Source organism: Vigna radiata, chromosome 6 (assembly GCF_000741045.1).
Source record: "Vigna radiata var. radiata cultivar VC1973A chromosome 6, Vradiata_ver6, whole genome shotgun sequence".
In the NCBI taxonomy this organism is placed as follows: domain Eukaryota; kingdom Viridiplantae; phylum Streptophyta; class Magnoliopsida; order Fabales; family Fabaceae; genus Vigna; species Vigna radiata.
This window is the reverse complement of record NC_028356.1, coordinates 2,239,911-2,260,372: the sequence shown is the minus strand read 5'-3', so window position 1 is coordinate 2,260,372 and position 20,462 is coordinate 2,239,911. Positions and strand designations below refer to the sequence as shown.

The following is a 20,462-nucleotide window of genomic DNA, read 5'->3' as shown; positions in this document are numbered from 1 at the left end:
ATAAGTTCCAATTCCACATAAATAAAAAGCAGTGGTATGTATTCTATCAACTTGTTGGTTCCAAAACTTTTTTTTTCTTCAAATACAATTAAACAATTCACTTTAAGAATTATTCTTTTTAGAATACAGAAAAATAATAAAATAGCTGTTGATAGAATAAGTTCCAATTCCACTGAAAAGTATTTACATAAAACAACAGCAGCGTCTATTCTTTGGCTTAATTAATTTAATTCAAATCGTAAATACTTTAATAAATAAAGAAAACGACTATATCGATATCATTATATTTTTTTAAGTGTAATAATATTTGCATGTGTTAGATAAATAATGAGTCTAAATAAAAAGTATTTAGATATGTATAAAGGAAAGAGTTATTTTAACAATTTTTTTTTAACAATTGTTTAAAATATATATTATGATCGTTCGTTTTAAATATTTTTTTAAAATAAATTTAAACAGAGATAGTGATATATATTTTATTATCAAAAGGTTGTTAAAAAGTATTATTGAAATATCATGATCCATCTATAAATTATCATCAATCACAAATTATCATGTTTAGGATGTCAAAAAATTATTAAAATATTAAAAAAAAAAAATTTTAACAATCATATCATGATAAAAAAAATCAAATAAATAATCAAATGATACTTACATTATTTTAATATATTTATATGATTGATTGATAATAATATTTATAATTATTATTAATTGTGAAATAATTTTTCATCGAAAATTATCCTCATGTATATAATATAAGTGTTTCCTCTGCATACATAAAGTAGATATTCGTGTTTTTTGAGAGTTAATACTTCAATTTCCAGTTAACTGAAGCAACAGCTGCTGATCGTAGTTTTAAAGTGCAGGTGGACCCAAATGTGTCAGACGCGTCACCGAAACCAACCATTCAACGTTGGTTTGGGCAAGTTGCCACCTTTTCTTAAGAAGATGCATACCGTCTCTTTCTTCCTCACCATGCAACGCAGACAACAGTATTAAAGAAACCAACAAGGTTTCTGCTGTTGTCTACTACGTTAATGGCCAAGCAGGTTGTTCCTCCTCAATCTCACCCTTATGCCTTTCATGTCTCTGGCCCTCGCAATTTCACTTCCCTTAATTGGAGGGACCTTATTGTTTCAAGTTGGTAATTACCCATTTCAATTCTCACTTCAATTTCGCTTCTTGCATTTCCTCGTTCTTCATCCCTTGCCTTTGATCTGCAAATTTTTTTAATTTTCCTCTGGTTAATGTTTGTTGGGGTGTTGAGAAGGGAGAAAGCGATATTGGTGGTGTGCGTGGTTTCTACTGTGAAATTTCTTTGTTTGCTGTTCGGTTTTGAAAGTGTTAGAACAATGGGTTGGATCATGTCGGTGTGAAGTTGTGAACTTTACCAAATGGGTTTCCAAAGTTTTTTACTTTTTGGTTTCTGATAATCGAAGCAGTCATCACGAAATGAAAATATAGCATAATTTATCAACTGATTTTATTCATAGTGTTGAAATAGAACTGGGTTGTTTGGATTCCGAGACCTAAAAGATAGAAATGATCGAATTTCCAAATCTGCAGAGGTTAATATTATATACTTTTTGTGGCTCTCATTGTGCTGTTGTTAATCAAGGACTGCCATTTTTTCCATTTCCAAGTTATAATTTTTTGTTCATTATCTGTTTGTTGTAATCTTCACCATGATACCCGATTTCTTTAGTTACATTTTTTAAGCATTTGGAAAAGAATTTTGGGGCCTTAATATAGTATTATCATTTTTATTATTTTCTACTGAGATTTTGCTTCGGCAGAGATTGAACTAGTTCCCAAATCAAACATGTACGAACCAAAAAAGGCATTTAAAGATTTGCAGTGTATTTTGTTAAAAATTAAAATAACTTCTACTGCTTGGATTGCCTCAGTGGGTGTCTGGAACAACATCCGAAAGAGGAAAAACAGCACATTGAACCATACAATCATACTTAAAGTGATTTCTGACACAAGTCCAAACACACCCTTAGAAGCTTTTTTGTTTTTCTCTCTTTTAGAGCTAACCAAGTCATCTTAAATTTTGGTCTATAACATGGATCCTTTATTGTTGGCGTTAACTCAAGCAATTAGGCAAATTTGATAGTTTAAGTTTCATTCACATTCTTTAGAAACATACATTAATGCTGATATTGTTAACGTAATGCAGGAAGGATGCAAATTACAAGAAAACTGTGATTGCCTGCTTTATACAGGCAGTATATTTGCTTGAACTTGATAGGCAAGAGAAGAGAACAGAAGGAAATAGTCTTGCTCCAAATTGGTGGATTCCCTTCAAGTACAAGCTTAAACAAACACTGATTGATGCAAGAGACGGATCCATTTTTGGTGCGATTCTTGAATGGGACAGATCTTCTGCACTGTCTGAGCTGATACCAATGAGACCAAGTGGTGCCCCCAGAGCAGTTTTAGCACTGAGAGGAACATTACTGAAAAGCCCTACAATGAGAAGAGACATTGAAGATGACCTCCGTTTTCTCGCTTGGGAAAGCTTGAAGGGTTCTGTGAGGTATAAAGCAGCTCTGGAGGTACTAAAATTGATCTGTGGTAAATATGGAAGCAACAATGTGTGCATTGCAGGACATTCATTGGGAGCTGGTTTTGCTCTTCAAGTTGGAAAGGAACTAGCAAAAGAAGGGATTTTTGTGGAGGCACATTTGTTCAATCCACCTTCTGTTTCACTGGCCATGAGTTTCAAAACTATTGGTGAAAAAGCTGAGTTTGTGTGGAATAGACTTAAATCCATGTTTCCTTATGGTAGTAATGATGCTCAAATCAGTAACGATGCAGACATAAGTTCAGGTGCTGGATTGAAGAGTAAGATGCCTCAAGCATCTGGTTCTGGTTTGGCAAAATGGGTACCTTATTTGTATGTTAACAATGGTGATTATATATGTTGCTACTACAATGATGGTGGTGGCACAAAGGTGAATGTGGGAAGCACAAAGGGAGAAGTTGCAGCAAAGGTGTTTGTTGTGTCTAAGGAGAAACAGAGGTTTGTTGAGGCTCATGGCTTGGAACAATGGTGGTCAAGTGATGCAGAACTTCAGCAGGTTATCCATAGCAGCAAACTCATAACCAGACAGCTTAGATCTTTATACACTGCTACTCCTTCTCAGTTAAATTCATCACAGTAGGAGGGGTCAAATGTAATTTAACATTAAATCAAATCAAATCAAAGAACTAATTTAAGTTTTGGCTCTTCTAATAAAACATAAAACTAATCATTATTATAATAATTATTTTTTAATTAATGATTAGTTTTAAAATGTATTTCTCGAGAGTTGTTTTCTCTCTGTACATGTTTTCAAGGGAATAATTTTATGTGTTTTATATTTAATTTTATAAACCAAGACAATTTGTTTTTGACAGCATTGATATAAAGTATTTATCATTTCATTGGAAACTAATTTCTAGAATAAGTTTTATTATTTATTTTAAAAGAGAGCGTTTTATTATTTATTAATTCATATGAAGAAATCTCTAAAGCATTTGGAGTTCTTTTAGCTATTAGAATCAACTTCACACGTTTTTAAATCCAGTACATATGACTAAAGATAATTTGAAAAATGCGTTTCTATATCTCGTAAAATAAAAATAATTAAATGATCCTAATTATTGGAAATTGGTTATTGTTACTTGAATAGAAATTCATACAGAGTAATATGTATTTTTCATTTCACGAGATATTTTAAACAGAGTATTAAGAGACGAATAAAATTTAATACAGTTAATTAGTTCTTAATAAATGTTAAATTTATTTATTTTCCTATAATAAATTTTAAAAATATATTTATTTCTTTTTATGTAAATTAATTAAAAAATAAAAGACGTAAGACTATAATAGGTAAAGTAGAAAGTAATATAATCTTGAAATTAATAGTAATAAAACGTGTTTAATTAACTAATTTCACCACAGAAATTTAAAGTATCAAAATGTGTCAATTTGACTCGCAAGATATCATACCCATAAATCAACTCAACCTATTCTATAAATCGATTCACTATGAATTAATATAAAAAAATTCAATCAATTTTATAACTAACTCATTATGAATTAATGAATTAAGTAGATTAACTAAATGATTATTCTTCCAATCTATAATTATTTTTTCTATAATTAAAATATTCACCTATTCAATAAAATATTAATAAATAAATGTAAAACATTCAAATTATTCAAATATTATTAAATAATATTTTAATTTTTAAAAATTAAAATTATTAAAAATCATATTAATTTACAATAAATAATTATAATTAAAACTTATAAAAAATAATAAAAGATGGTTATTGATGGCTTAAATATTCATATTTATAATTATTATTGTCTTAATTATTATAGTGAAAAAACAGATAAAGTTGCTGTTAGGATTTTTAAGATTTTAAGGATTTTGAAAATATAAAAGATATAAGAAAAATGTGTTGTAAATTTTTAGTTTTGATTTTTTAAATTTAAATGATATAATATATTTTTATCAAACAATTGCATTACACCAATATTTATACAAAACTTAAAAACAAAATTAATCTGTTAAAGAAACTGAATTATAAAAATATCAAATATAAGGACCTGTCACGTGAAATATAATTACACTCAATTGACACTTGAACATTTTTTTTAAATTAAAAAAAAAAAATTGTATGAAACATTCAATCCATATCTTTGTAAAAGACCCACGATATAGTAAAAAGACATTAAATTTAAGCAACAGATCTCGGATGATAACTGAATTCAGATATCGAATTCAAATCCAAAAATGTCAACATTACAACCCCAAAATCACTTCAGTAGCATACAAAACCAACAATAAGGATGACATTCCATAAACACACTACACTATTTTCTCTACTCAAAGGCGTCATCGTCATCGTCAGGAAGGGGCTGACTGGCAGCTGCAGCAAGTTCAGCTTCATGCCTGCAAAAGTCACCAATACATAAATTTACGAAATTTAATATTAAAGAAACAATCATATCAAATCAGAACAATAATAATACGTTACAAAGACTTTTCATGAATCAAGCAATGCATTTGTGGAGTATGGGAAACGAAACAATTCCCATGCCCCATGATTAATTCAACTTAACATTATGGTACTGACTTTTTTCCTACAATTTTCCTCACTTTTTACCGTGCACTTTTATAAAGCATTTTAAACTCCACGCAAATTGGCAATCATAAAACGTAAATCAAGTAAAAGGGTGATGGAATCGGAAAAACGATATAGGTCATGACAGATGGGCTTACTGTTGTTGTGCGGCTAAATCAATTTGAACTTCAGGTGGAGCCAATGCAGGAGATTCTACGAAGTGTAAGTTAGGATCACTGCAAAAATGACACAGGCAAAATATAAGTCGATACGCATTTTAAAATGCAAATAGATAGAAATTATGAAGTGAAAAGGTTCAGTAACTCTACCCTGCAAGTTTACGAGCAAGATACAAAAATGGCTTCTCAAAGTTGTAGTTACTCTTAGCTGAGATCTCGTAGTACTGCAAATTCTTCTTCCTGTGGAAAGTAACCTGTTTTGCCTTCACCTGCCTGTTCTTGACATCAACCTTGTTACCGCAGAGAACAATTGGGATGTTTTCACAGACCCTGAAAAATCATTTTAGGCAGAAATTACCCAAGGTGCCAAATATACCACACAATTCCAAAAAAAAAAAATAGATACAATACATTCAAAATGGTTTAGAGGACTTCATTTACGAACCTGCAAAGATCACGATGCCAGGTAGGGACATTTTTGTAGGTTAATCGAGCAGTAACATCAAACATGATAATCGCACATTGCCCATGAATACTGCAACGTAAGACACCGTTTAACACAAGCATTAGGAGTTTGCATAACTGGAGAATTCAATAAAAGCTTACAGGCACTTCCAATGGAACAACTTAAAAATCTCGTTGTAGTACTGAGATTCCGTACATCTAAGCAAATTAAACCTAAAAGAAATAAAAACTACAAATGCAAATAACTACCATACGAAGGAACAACGCCAACTAAGACAGAGTATACAATCAAAACATATGCAGAAATGGCGATCGAAAAGAAAAGTTAAGTGTCCTAACAGTATCCACGGTTTGTTCATACAAACTTGAGACCAAATGGCTTACTAGTATCCATCTCTGAGGCCACCAAACTTCTCCTGTCCAGCCGTATCCCAGCAGTAGAATCGAATCTTTCCACAGTTAGTGAAAAAATCCAATGGGTGAACCTCCACACCGATTGTCGCTGTTATAGACAAGCAAAATCGAGATAAGCAATAAGCTTAACGTGACACTGACACACAACCTTAACCATAACTCAATTATAAACGAAACTTACGTTCGTATTTCTTCTCGAATTCCCCAGTAAGATGCCTTTTCACAAAGGTTGTCTTTCCTGCAAATTTCGCCACAAAGAAGCTCATAGCGAAGGTATAACAAAGATCGCTACAACAAAATAACTTCAAATAACTGAAAACACAGGCCAATCGGCGAAAACAAAAGTGAGAAAAAAAGAATAAAATCATACCTGTGCCACCGTCGCCAACAATTACGAGTTTGAAACTTGGGTAATCAACAGTTTGCTGATTGGGCAAAGCCTGACAAATGACAGATCCAATTTGAATCAAAAACTAAAGGAAATTTTGAAATACATGCGATTTTGTCAAAAGAAAAAAAAAAGAAAGAAAAAGGAAAGAAAGAGCGTACCATAACGGAGAGAGGGTTTGTTGGTGTGGACACCAGAACTGTGTCGTTCTGAGGCGGTGAGGAGAAGGGGTTCGAAAAGAGAGACGGAGCGAGGGTTTATTTAGAGAAAGGGTTTTCAAGCTTATTTATAGATAGATGTAAGAGCGTCAACATGACGCAGCATTCTCTACCCTTGGATTAAATTACAGATTCAATCTCATGTAGCACCAGAAAACACAGATAAAGTAAGTTTCTTAAGTATTTAAAGGTTTTTGAAAATATAAAGATTTTACTTTTCATTTTCAACCTTTAAATAATAAATAAATATATTTTTATCCAACAGTTGCATTTCACAAGGTTAAACATCTTAACGTGAAATTGAAATTTATTATTATTTTTATTTTTAAATTATGATATACTACAATTATCTATTTTAAATTACGACATATTTTGATTTTTAAACCATGAAAATAAATAAATAGATATAATATTTATTCACATAATAAACAATTGTGTGTTATATTTATTAGGATCATTATATATTAAAAAAAATTAATAATTATTTAACAATAAAATATTATCATTATTTTATTAGTCTGTTTAAATATTTGAAAAGAATCACTCATAAATCATTTTATAAAAAATTGTTAAAAAAACTTTTTTTTATTTATTATTTCTAAAATTTAAAAATAAAAATATATCAAAAGAGATGAAAAGAATTTTCGTATTTAACCCCTTCACTACAATAATTGGTATAATTTCACTGAGGTAGTGATCGTTCTATCGTGTTAATCTCCACCATGGGCACATTGCGATGGTGGTTCCACCTGAAACCCAGCTTGATGACGGCCCAACTGGCCCTCCAAGATTCACTTGGAGGGACCATATCAATTCTTGCTGGTGAGTTCTCAGATTAGTTTAGTCTTTCACTCCTCTATTTCATGATCCTTGACTACACTTTGTTACATATAAAGGTGTAGCATATAATATAAAGGTAAGAATCCAAGTGAGTCGAAGTAAAGTGGAGTAGCATGTAAAGAATATTGTTTTAAGGTTTTTGACAGAGAATGTTGTATCTTCGTAATGAACCTCCTTTTCACTAGACCCAACAAATGCAAAGTTTCAAACTTTACCACCAAATGGGTTATCATGTTTTCTAATAGGTTATAGAAATTCACTCCAATAAGACAACATTCATATCCTGGTCCTTCAATTATAAAATGTATTACACCTGGTGTTATCTTTTACCAAAAATTCATTTATCGAAACAGGAATCACACACGACACATTTTCATAAAATGAGAGATAACAAATTGAGGATTTATGTTTTAGGGACAAAGACGGATATTATAAGAGTGGATGTTGCTAATGATTATTTTCTGCTATGCAGGAAGGATGCAGATTATAAACGAATGGCCATGGCTAGCCTTGTAAAGGCAGTTTACATGCTTGAACTTGATAGACAGGAGAACAGAACACAGGAAAATGCTCTTGCTCCAAGTTGGTGGATGCCCTTGAAGTACAAGCTCACCCATAAATTGATTGATGAAAGGGATGGATCTATTTTTGGCGCAATATTTGAATGGGATAGATCTGCAGCATTGTCTGATTTTATACCAATTAGACCAAATGGTGCACCTAAAGCTGTTTTGGCACTCAGAGGAACATTACTCAGAAGCCATACAGGGCGAAGAGATATTGAAGATGACATCCGTTTTGCTGCTTGGGAAAGCTTGAAGGGCTCTTTCAGGTTTAAAGAAACTTTGGAGGCACTACGATCAGTTTCTGATATGCATGGAAGGAGGAACGTTTGCATTGCAGGGCATTCCTTGGGGGCTGGATTTGGTCTTCAGGTGGGAAAGGAACTAGCAAAAGAAGGGATTAATGTGGAGGCACATTTATTTAATCCACCTTCTGTTTCACTAGCCATGAATATTGGATATATTGGAGATGGGGCCGAGTATGTCTGGAATGGACTTAAATCTATGTTTGCATCAGGTAATGAAGTTCAAGTTAGCAATGATGGACACAAGACTTACGGTACAAGTGTGAAGCGATTTATGCGTCAGTTATCAGGTATGATGGATGCTTGTTTTGGTGTTGGAAATAGGGTTCCTCATTTGTATATTAACAGCAATGACTATATCAGTTGCCTTTACTTTTATGCTGATGGAACTGGAGAGACCAAAGACAACGAAAATATGGTTCCTGCAGATGGAGAAAATGTAGCGAAGTTGTTTGTTGTCTCAAAGAAAAACCAGGAATTTCTTGAGGCGCATAGCCTGAAACAGTGGTTTTCAAGTGATGCAGAACTTGAGCAGGATATCCATAATTGCAAACTCATAAGCAAGCGACTTAGGTCTTTGAACATTGCTACACCTTCACTAGTAATACTTTTACTTTATCCACATTTTGTTTCATTTTCCATGAGTCACATCAACAACATTAGAGAAACGACTGATTATGTCTGGAATACACTTAAATTTGTGCCCCTTTCTAGTGGAAAAGCTCAATTCGGCAATGATGGAGACAATACCTATGGTGTAGGTTTGAAGGGTTGGATATCTCAGTTACCTCGCTTGATGGATGCTAGCTTTTGGGTGGTGGAATGTGTTTCTTATCTGAATGTTTACAAGAATGGTGGCACAAGAGAAAAGACAATCGAAGAGAAAAAGGATCTTACAGATCGGCAACTTAGAGCAAAGTTGTTGGTTGTCTCCAAAGAAAAACAGGAATTTCTTGCATCTCATGGTCTGGAACAATGGTGGCCAAGTGATGCCGAACTTGTACAAACTATCCATGACAGGGAACACATTAGGCATTTATACAGCAGTACTCTTTGGGAAACAGCACATTTATTAAATCCATCTTTTGTTACACTTGCTATGAATCTCAGTAATATTGGAAAAGCTCAAGTGAGCAATGATGGAAACAATACCGGTGTAGGTTTAAAGGGTTGGATGCCTCAGTTATCTAGCTTGAAGGATGCTGGTGTTGCAGTGAGCAAATGGGTTCCTCATATGTATAGTAACAGCAGTGACTATGTCAGCAGGCAACTTAGATCTTTGTACTCTTCTACACCTCAAGTATCTCATCTATTCAATCTGCCTTCTATTGTACCAGACATGAATCATAGAAATACTAGAGAAAAGGTAGGATTTGTCTGCGAAACTCGGGATAGCAATGACAAGATTTCAGGCACTGATTTGAAGAGTTGGATACCGCAATTATCTGGCTTGAAGGATACTGGTGTTGGAGTTAGCAATTGGATTTCTCAGCTGTATACTCGCAAGAGTAATGAAATAGCAGAAGATATGGAGAACATGGGTCCTTCGCACGTAGCACAAGGAAAGACAAGTTGATAATGGATTAAGTACATTACTTTAAAAAGATTTTATTTTCAGTGTGCTTGATTTTATTTGCTTTGAAGTCTTTATATGCCATGTTTTAAAATCTTTTAAACAGAAGTAGAAGTATGGGAGATTTGCTCAACTGGGCCTGTTGTAACCTTTAATTGGCTCCTCTAAGGCACAACAATTGAGCTTTCTGGAGTTTGACATTCCTTGGGTCATTTAGGAACAACATCGATTTCTGTCACGAAAGAAATGGACTTCAATTAATTTATTTTACTCCATCATGAGGAGAAAACCTGATAATAATTAAAGAAACCTCTTCTGTTGTAAGGTGAATGGCATGCGATTGAATTGATATCACTTACTAAAAATGTCTTTTCTTTCTCATAACATTGGTTGCGAAATAAAACTCAGTCTAATAATCTTAAATCGTTAGCATGCATTTTTCGTTGAAAAATAAGCTGGAAGGTTCTTCACCACCATCCGATCATTTATCCTTACATTACTTGGTCCTGTGTTTTTTCGTCGCCTCCATTCAGAAAAATAATTTGATAAATAATTAGATCGTTATAGTTTAGACTATAGGTGGAGAGATTCGCAAACCTAGGTAAAGAATGATAAAAGAATATATTACATGTCCATTAATCACGAGGAGTATACAACAGCACTTGTTTTTATCTTCCATCAAAAATCTATATTTCTCTACATTGCATATAACAACAATTAATCAGGAAAATGGAGATTAACCAACGACAGTAATTCCGTTTATAAAAAAAAAAAAAAGAAAAGAAAAGAGGAAAGAATAGAAATGAAAAAAAGGAAAGGAAAAAAAACTACAAATCACTTGAACGCTTGTACCTCATGCTTGTTAGCGGAACTAGCAGCCTCTTGATCGTGTTTCCACAACAAAACCCTTTCAAGAACTCTCAAGAAGCACATATGGGAAGTCGCTGATGTGGTTGAATTTGCTAGACTACAAATTATTTACTGGATCAAGACTTTGAGGAAGTCTGATCCTTTTCAACCAAAGAGGAACCCAGTTGAAGCATGAGAGGATAAACAGGGCTAAACTCCTTATCTCCTCTGCTCCTTACATTTGTAGCATAATCATCAAGTGTTGCTTTGATGCCCTTCCAGATTTGATCCTCCCATTGAGAATCTAGCCACAACGAATACTGCAATGGAGTTAGTTTGTTTCTTTGCATTGGTGATTGCAATTCTTCAGGAGCACGGGTATACAGATGATGTAGTATGACATTCGGTGGCAGATCTTGAAGAAGAGGAGACGATGCAAGATGGGCTGTTTCCAAGAAAATAAGTGGACGAAATGCTCTTAGTGCTCGATACGGTGCCCCAAGTTGCTCAACAGGGAACAAATTTTGGCCCACAGCTAGCTCCAATTCAGCCATATCCCTAGCCATCCTCAACTTGCCTGATTCTGAAAGCGGTCTGACAAGGGAAGCATGTCGGATGAAGAATACTAGTACCCGTGAAGCCATGCTCTGGACAAGCCTAGTGGATATGTTTTCTGTCCCGGGAGTTACAGAATTTCTTGAAGGCAACAACCTTGATAGAAACTCACTGCGAAAGTGAAGAATACACTTCTGGAGCTCCTCCATATAAGGTGATGCATTGTTGTCCATAGCAGCATCCATTCCATGCGCTCCAAAGTTCTGATCATGTATTTGCAGTATGCAAGACTCAAGACGGTCCAGCATTGCCTGGAATAAAGATGTTACAGAATCACAGGCAACACCATATAATGCACCTAATGAAGCAGACAACACATCAGCAGCAATACTAGGCATTCCTTTAAGCATGGACGATATTCGTGTATGAACATCTTGAAGATGCTGACACAATGTAAAGTTCTTGAGCTGTGCCGGTGTAGCGGGACCACTTACTTGACGTGATTCAGGACCAGTGGATATCTGCCATAACAATGAAAATTATTTAAGTATTACTAATTAATTTTGCTTATATTGTAGACATCATCCCTTCTCTTGAATAATATAAACTTCGGAATTCTAAATATTGCAGGACTCATACACAGTGAAAGGGAAGGGGAGTCTTTAAGCTGCAGAGAAAACATACAGCATCAGCACTTTTTAGGTAGTTTAATACCAATCATCAGTCATTACGTCTCACCATATCATGACCAGTGATAACACTTTCAGGTAGTAATATCAGTAAAATATTGCATACGTCTAGCCAAATTATTAATTATTTAATACACCAGAAAAAGAAAAATGAGCATATAAGTTCAGTACTTGAATGGTTGCTGATAACTACAATAGTACAAAGTGAATATGATACAGCACAAGACCAATAATACAACACATATAAACTCCTAAATGAAAGTACACACAGTTGTTTTTCAATAATATTAATAGGAATATAACATATCCATGTAGTTAGCAATTCATAGTATAATATATGCATGCAGCCAAATTGATTTTCCTTTTTCTGTGTACGCATAATTTCCTTATAAAGATATTCTTTATTCCAAAAATGTAAGTTTTGTAACAGCTAAAATTGGTGGCCTTCCTGAAAACCATGAGCTAGACAGCATCAAATTCTTTTCTGAACCAATTAATGTAGTGCTTAAAAATATAATGAACAGCATACAACACCGTTGATACAATAATGTCATATCTGTTTACCTGGTATTCAGCCCGTTCTGCAAGAAGAATTAAAACCTTGCCAACTTCACGCAAAACAAGAAGAGTTAAGCGTGCATCCACCTGAACAGCTTCTATCTCTTCCTGGATGCGTGTTATAATCCTTGATATTTGTTCCTTGGAGGGAACACTGCCACGGCTAGACATTGGAAATACAGAATTCACTAGGTCTGAAAGGCGACTCAAGCAATGAGCCAAAAATGCATTCTGGAATATTTCAACAGCTGAAATTATCTGCTCCTTCCCAGACGAATTGATAGCTGGCAATACTCCTTTGACATCTGTGTCATGTGAAATTCTTTCAAGTAGATTCTCTATCATGGAGTAAAGTTTCGGATATCCCATTGTAAAAATCTCTTTAACAAAACTTGATGCAGTGAAAGCAGACTTCATTTGGCTTGCAAACGCCTTAGTAATGGCCTCCCACACACGTTCTGTTAGCATGGGATCACCTTCCTATGCAGCAGCAGTCACCATTAGAAAATGAGAAAAAATATCCAATACAAAATTAGGAAGTGTGAACAATATCAGCCGGAATAAGTATGATAAATATTCCTTAGTAAGAACTCAATACTGTAAAGTAAAATAAATAATGAAGACTGAACGTCGGGAACTAGGAAGTCCATCAGATCTGTTTATTTTTACATGGTATAAGATAGCAAAATTTTTCAAACCTAGGATAAAATACCTCATTAAAAAAATCAAATTAACTTATTTGAACATCTAAAATATTGATCACCTTATTTCACTCTGAATACATACAGAGGGGTATATTTTGAAAAGACTGCTAGTAAATCTCATCTCATCCAATTCAATGCAATCCGTATCCATTTAGTGGGGTTAATGCACCAGACGAGAATGCCCAGGCATGTAATTTTACCATTTTTCTACCCTGCATCCTATATAGGTCATTTAAAGAGAGAAGGCCTCTGACAATATATTGTTGCATAAAGCCGGAAGCATATTCACATAATTGTACAGAAGTACAAAAACATCAATCAATCAAGCTTGATCTCTTTACTTCCTCTTCAGTTATATATTGGTAGTACAGTATAGTCACCCCCTGGCATATGTTAACATATGCTTCACTTTACAGCATAGTAGGGGAAACAGAAGACCAAAAAATAGGAAAGATTTGGAAGACTGGCACCGATTTGTATTTCGCAAAAAATTATTGATTGAGAGAGAAAAAAATGAAGTATAAAGTTATTGCCTTACATCAGTGCAACATATTCACCGATCTTGCCATGTCAGTTTTTTCAGAAGAAAACTGAACATATACATACAGAAATTAACAATTGTTGACTTAATTCAAACTTCTATCATAATCCGCTGCTTTTAGCCAGAGAAGCACACACAAAAATTGTTTCCGAATACAATACTGACCAAATCAGATGTAAGAAAAGCAACCTGTTTGAGCTAACAATTTCTACAAGTTCCAAGCTTCAATTCAAACACAGATTTGGCTCACCATATTGTGTAAGCCACGGGTGTTTGCTACACAACTATATTATATTGGTAAATTGATTATACCAAAGAATCACAAAATAGTACCTATCATCTACATATCAAACTTTGGCATTCAGAGAACAAACAATTATTTCTAGTGATAGTGCCGTGGATACAGATGGGCGTATATGAATCCAAGCAGCGACATAATTTCCGTCCGATACAGCAAAAACAATAACCAATGTACCTCACCTGAATGACCTCATCAAGCAACAAAACATGGCTAAATGGATCCCGTTTCTTGGAGAGCACCCTCTGCAAGTGCCACACAGCAACAGCTATAGAATGCAACTGATCCATGCAATTCCCCAACCTATGCCACAGAGCCTCTCTAGCCTTAGCCCCTCCTCCAATGTGGGGCGTTCCAGAACCTCTAATCCCACCGGGACCGTATCCACTTCCACCCGTAACAGCCTTCATATCCAACGCCACACTCACACTCTTAGCACCCAAACCCTTGTACTTATTCACCACCTGCTCCACGGTGACCTTCAATTCTCCGAGATTGTAGAAAACCTGCAACCCTGTTCCAACCTCGGCCTGGTTCAACCCTTCCATTCCGCGTTCCAGAACCTTCATCGCCTCGCTCCGAAGCAAATCTCCGGTCTTCCTAACCCAATCAAGCTCTTCGTCGACGGCGTCGATGCCGCCAAGGTCGTACTCGTCGCAAAGGCTCAAGATCTCGTAGTGCAGCTGCGCGGCCTTGGCGAGATCGAGTTTTTCGGGGTCAGCGGCCATGAGATCACGGAGTTTCTTGGACAGGCGGAGGGCGCGGATGGAATGCTGGAGGAGCTCTGTTGTAAGGTGGAGGTTGGAGAGCTGGGCGGTTTTGGCGGCGACGGAGCGGTGCGGGTCGGATAGCTCGGAACGGAGGCGGCGGACGGAGGACTGGAGAGAGGATAGCGCGGATCGGAGGGTGGAGAGAGCGTGATCGGCGTGGTGGAGGGATGAGAGCTGCGAGAGGAGGTCGTTGTGCCGAGAGAGAACCTCTGAGCGGAGCTGGTTCTCGAGGAGGCGGATCGCGTGGTGGAGCTTCTCGGCGGTGGATGCCGGGGAGCCAGAGGAGAGGGCAGCGGAGGAAAATGAGGTGGAGGAGAAGGAAGGGGATAAGAAGGCGGAGAAGATGGGATCCGAGGCGAGAGAGTCGAGGGCCGAGGATGTCGGGTTGGTAACGCTTGCGGCGCCGGTGGAAGGATTCTTGAAGGTGGAGAGGCGTTGCATCGGAGATGCGGTGGCGGATACCGGCGACCTTGCCGCCGCTGGTGACGCCATTGCCATTTTGTTTTGCGAGCGAAGAAGGCCCTCTTGTTCACTACACTGCACACACTATGAAGAAGTTAGTTTGTCTCTCTTTTCTTGGTATAACTTCTTAGTTAATTTTTTTTTTTTTTTTCGTATACTAGTTTTATATATCGACGTGTTTATTAAAAGTAATTTAGATGTTAAGGAGAAAATATTAAATATTTTAAAGTTTATAATTAAATTTTAATTAAATGATTTATAAATTTAGAAATTTAATATGTTTGTAAAAATATAAATAATAAGTTTTGTAAAAGTCATATTATAAAACATGTGTAAAATTATAAAGTTTATTGTTTAAAAATATAAAAGATATGTAAAGATATATAGTATAATTTATAAAAGTATAAATTGATGTATGAATAAATCGATATAATATATATAGATAGATTTGTCTAATAAAACTCGTTATTAATGTATAGATAGTGTATTCTCATACTCGAGTGTTCAATGTATTGAAGGATTCTTTTGTCTGTTTAATATATGGAACAAGATTCATTTGATTAATGAAACAACATATTTATCTAAAGTGTAATAATACACTAGTTTATTTTGTGTGTATAAAGACTTGTCTATTATATATTGATAGAGTCGTGTAATCAATATATGAATTAATAGTCTAATTGTATGGTTAAATTCGTATAATCACATCACATTCACGCTATAGACATCTCGTGCGTGATAGCAGAAATTGGGTGGTCTAATAGTGACCTGACAACGGGTGGAAATAGAAAAATATCCAAGAAAGAATAGATATCACTGGAATAGTAAGATGAGATTTACACAACTCAAGTCCACAAAACCGACTTGTAAGATGAGATTGCATCTCACTTATATATTATACATTTGTTTCATCTCATGTGAAACTTCCAGCAAAGGCATGAGTTTGACTCCCGCTATCGATATTTAATAGTCATGGGATTTGAACCTATAACCTCAAGGTTATTAGCCTTGCGATGCATGAACCATTTCTCGAAATATGTGACCAAACATGAATTTCCCATTTATAACCTAACGATAAAATTTTCCTTGCCATAATGGTTAATTTGGTAGGCTAGTCAAACCAATCACAATGGAAAAAAGTCATTGGTTTATTTCTCCATCAAATCAAATTAGCCAAAGGTGTACCTTCACAAGCCCACTTCAAAGTTTCAATCAATTCCTGCCAATATCTGCATCAATAAATTAATAACATAAATCCAGTAGCCCAAATAAGATGTCCAGACAAGAACATCCATGCTCATATTGATAAACTATCCATACCAAAAGAGTTATATCCATTTGATAAGTTGCGTTCAACCATAAACAAATTCATCTATTTTTTTTTTTCTTTACTCATCTAGTCAATGTATCCATAGATTTGTCTAATAATTTTATCAACGTATGAAATGATTTTTATAATATTTTTTGTTATACTTATTTAATTAGTGTATGGACACTCTCAGCATATTGTTAGACTCGTATAATTTTTATGTTATATTTGTGTAATCAATGTATAAAAAAACTTTTTATTCAATACATCGACAAACTCGTCTAACATATATTACTAGATTTGTCTAATCAATACTAAATAATAAATATACCCGTATAGCGTGTATAACTAAACTCATATAATCAAGGATAATGATAGGTTGACACACCTACACTCGTTTGATATGATTTTTATAACAAAGAAATGATAAATAATGTGTCAAATGAGTGTAGATGTGTGTTCAAGATTTTTTTTTCTCTATAATCAATGTATATTTAGACTTATGTAATATCTATTGTTAAACTCATTTAGTCATTAAACAAACAAACTTGTTTAATTTGTTTTAATAGACTTGTATAATTTTTATATTGACAGTTTTATTGATAACTTTCATTTTTACCTGTTTTTATATGTCTATTATCATGAATAAATGAACTATTTTTTAACTAGTTTTATTTTATTGTCAAATTCATTTTATTTTATATCATTTTATATTTTAATTATTTTATGATTATTTTAACTCTAATATCTTTGTTTATAAGTATAAAATAAATGAATAGCGAACAATTTTAATCGAAGAAAATAAATTATAACTCAAAGCATAATTAAATAAATAATAATAATTTTTAAACAAATATTTAAGGAAAGTATCATTAAAAAAAAATCCAAAATATGAAGAAAATACTTATAATATTATAATTTTCATTTGTTTTTTTACTTGTTCAATCGAGTTTTATTTTATTCGGTTTACTTTAAAAGTGCTAGTTTATAAATCTATACAACAGAAACAAATAAATAATATTTCTGTTTAAAAGTCTTGTTTATCTAACTCCAAAAATCTCTAATGAATACTATCACTGGATATATTTCTTTTTTGTTATAATTTAACTTTATTTATTGAAATACTAGAATGTTTGCATATCGTCTCATATTTTTTTTTCTAAATAAATAATTTATGGATAATAAATTAAGTATTTTAGACCTAAGTCATCTGAATTTGTACATTTTCTTACAAATGTAATTATTGAAAATATCTTTAAGCATTACTAGATAATTATAAATAGATAATCATATCAATATATCACACACGGATTGTGACATAATTACTATTCATTACCATTGACAAATAAAATGGTTGAGAGATTTGTTCACCAAAACAGAACTCATACTCTCTTCATGTTATTCATCTCAAACTAAAAACTAAAAATCCAGAAATAAAAAAAAAGTAATATGTATGCTTGGATATAAAATTTTATTAATAAAATAAAACAATATATTTTTAATAAAAAATTCAAAAACATTTTTTTTTTCTAAGCTTTCCCTGTATCTCAGCTGATAATCACACATATTCCAATTTGGAGTTAAACTTAGCTATTCAAATTATAAAACAGAGCAAGAGGAAAGTCTGAAGAAGAAAGTGCCCTTTTGAGAAGAAGAAACTTTAAGTTGGTTAAAAAGAGAAAATTGAATCTGTGACATAACAGAGCATAAAGGATTTCATGAAAAGTTTAGTTTCTGTTACTAATCATATACCTGTTAATACAATTAAAGTAAAACAGTAACAATAAACAATGAATGAAATAATAATAATAATATTTTGTTAATCCTTCCTATAAATATTCACTAGAAGAAGCAAAAGAAGTAAAACAGGATGAAGCTTTTGGACTGAACCATGAATTAGAAGTTGCAGCCACAGCAGAGGTAGAAGAAACAGAGAGTGGAGACAAGCACGACAACTTCAGCTACAGAGAGTATATTGAAAACTACAGTATCTACAATGGTCGTTTGAAGCTTCTGAGGTTTCCACCGAAAGGGCCATGACACCTTCTTCAGCCATAACTTGCTCTTCCTCTTCTCTTCCATCAAACTTCAACTCTCTCTGTTTTAGTTGGATACAGAGAATATGCAGTGGTTCACATTTTATAGAATATTGAGACAGGGTGGGATGCTTAGGATGCTTCAACGACAATGATGTTTTTGCTGTCCCATCTATAAAAGCAAGTAAATTAAACTCTGCTTTTCTCACATTTCTTAATTCTTCTTCTTTGAAGCTTTGGTCTCAATCATAGTTTTCTTACCGTTTTTAAGTTTCCGTTGTCATCTTGAATTATAGACATGCCAGAAGATTGATATATCTTCGTCTCAAATACGGGATAACATCTAGATAAGATAAGAAATATTAATTTTTATAAGTATGTAATAATAACAAAAGTATTATTGAAATTATAAAAACACGCTATACTTATAATAGTAAAATATGATTAAAATAGTTCATTTTAATTTAATGGTTGCAAATAAATATTTATATTCATGTATATGAATAAGCGATTTCACAGTTTATTGATGGATTTATTTAGGTTACGTCGAGCACATGTTTCATGGTTGGTGTCGTGCACTGCATTATGAATACATGATATGACATGACCTTAATTTATTTTTATTGTCTCTCTCTAATAAAAAAAAATGAACTAAAAAATAATTAAAACAATGGGTTAAACCATTCTTAAATTAAATTACCTCCTTATAATTTGACGTTAACTTGAAATACAGAAATTTCGTGTAATAATTTATGTCATAAATATAACTGTGAAATTTATAGGAATAAATTTAAAAAAAAAAACTTATTTTCATAAATCATATCAAAGATATATTGAAACAAGTTAAAACAAGTCCATTAACATCATAAAGCATTATTAATTAGTAAATAAATATATTATAACGAGACAGTAATGTTTTCATAAAATATCTATACTTGAAAAGAATAAAAATCCGAAATGTCCTTTTCTTCATGAAAATCTTAAAATATCTACATGAAATATCTTCAGAGTTTCATATCAATTGACTTGCGTGGAAACATATTTACAATCCGTTCCTTATATATCATCATGTAATTGAATGAATAATTAAAAAAAAGTTATTAAATCTTGTTTAAAATCAATAATACACAATTAACTGAGATTAAAAGAATAATCCATGCAAATTGAATCCAATATCTTACATATATTCACTTTTCATCTCACATATATTTTGATGAAAAAGTTTTTTTAACAATTTTTTTTACAACTTTTTGACAATGCATACGTAACAGTTTGTGATTGATTTGTTTCAAATATTTTTTCAGAATAAATTCAAACATATCAATAAAATGATAACATATATTCTGTTATAAAAAAATTGTTAAAATATCGTTATCTTATTTTGATTTGCATTGAAATTATAATTGAATGGAATAATTCTCTATTGTTCTCCATGTAAAGTACAAGAAGATTTGAGTAGTTGTTATCAGAAGTAGCAGTAGATGACATTAGTGTTGTTTTCATAAAAAACAACATTATCTGATATACATGTTATGTGTTGGATAACATTTCTACCTTGTCCAATACTTCATCTATCAAGTCATTTTTACTTGTATTTTATGCATTTTTCTCATTCAAAGTCT

General features: G+C 33.2%; 4 protein-coding genes across 4 annotated transcripts; 2 read left to right on the top strand and 2 right to left on the bottom strand.

The window, feature by feature from the left end:
• Positions 1 to 831: 831 nt before the first annotated feature.
• Positions 832 to 3,343, top strand: LOC106764631. Its single transcript, XM_014648922.2, has 2 exons — positions 832 to 1,144; positions 2,183 to 3,343. The coding sequence occupies exons 1-2, from the start codon at positions 1,038 to 1,040 to the stop codon at positions 3,168 to 3,170; spliced, it is 1,095 nt and encodes a 364-aa protein (XP_014504408.1). The 5' UTR covers positions 832 to 1,037; the 3' UTR covers positions 3,171 to 3,343.
• Positions 3,344 to 4,694: 1,351 nt separating this feature from the next.
• Positions 4,695 to 6,868, bottom strand: LOC106764632 (GTP-binding nuclear protein Ran-3-like). The gene is made up of 8 exons (XM_014648923.2): positions 6,732 to 6,868; positions 6,553 to 6,622; positions 6,364 to 6,420; positions 6,153 to 6,270; positions 5,749 to 5,838; positions 5,454 to 5,633; positions 5,283 to 5,360; positions 4,695 to 4,952 (listed from the first exon to the last, which is right to left on the bottom strand). Exons 1-8 carry the CDS (start codon positions 6,732 to 6,734, stop codon positions 4,883 to 4,885), a joined length of 666 nt encoding a protein of 221 aa, XP_014504409.1. The 5' UTR covers positions 6,735 to 6,868; the 3' UTR covers positions 4,695 to 4,882.
• A 580-nt stretch (positions 6,869 to 7,448) lies between these two features.
• LOC106763235 lies at positions 7,449 to 10,202 on the top strand. Its single transcript, XM_014647441.2, has 2 exons — positions 7,449 to 7,610; positions 8,101 to 10,202. The coding sequence occupies exons 1-2, from the start codon at positions 7,525 to 7,527 to the stop codon at positions 10,070 to 10,072; spliced, it is 2,058 nt and encodes a 685-aa protein (XP_014502927.1). The 5' UTR covers positions 7,449 to 7,524; the 3' UTR covers positions 10,073 to 10,202.
• Positions 10,203 to 10,671: 469 nt separating this feature from the next.
• LOC106764629 (conserved oligomeric Golgi complex subunit 5) lies at positions 10,672 to 15,614 on the bottom strand. The gene is made up of 3 exons (XM_014648921.2): positions 14,446 to 15,614; positions 12,727 to 13,200; positions 10,672 to 11,994 (listed from the first exon to the last, which is right to left on the bottom strand). Exons 1-3 carry the CDS (start codon positions 15,529 to 15,531, stop codon positions 11,056 to 11,058), a joined length of 2,499 nt encoding a protein of 832 aa, XP_014504407.1. The 5' UTR covers positions 15,532 to 15,614; the 3' UTR covers positions 10,672 to 11,055.
• Between the last annotated feature and the right edge of the window lie 4,848 nt (positions 15,615 to 20,462).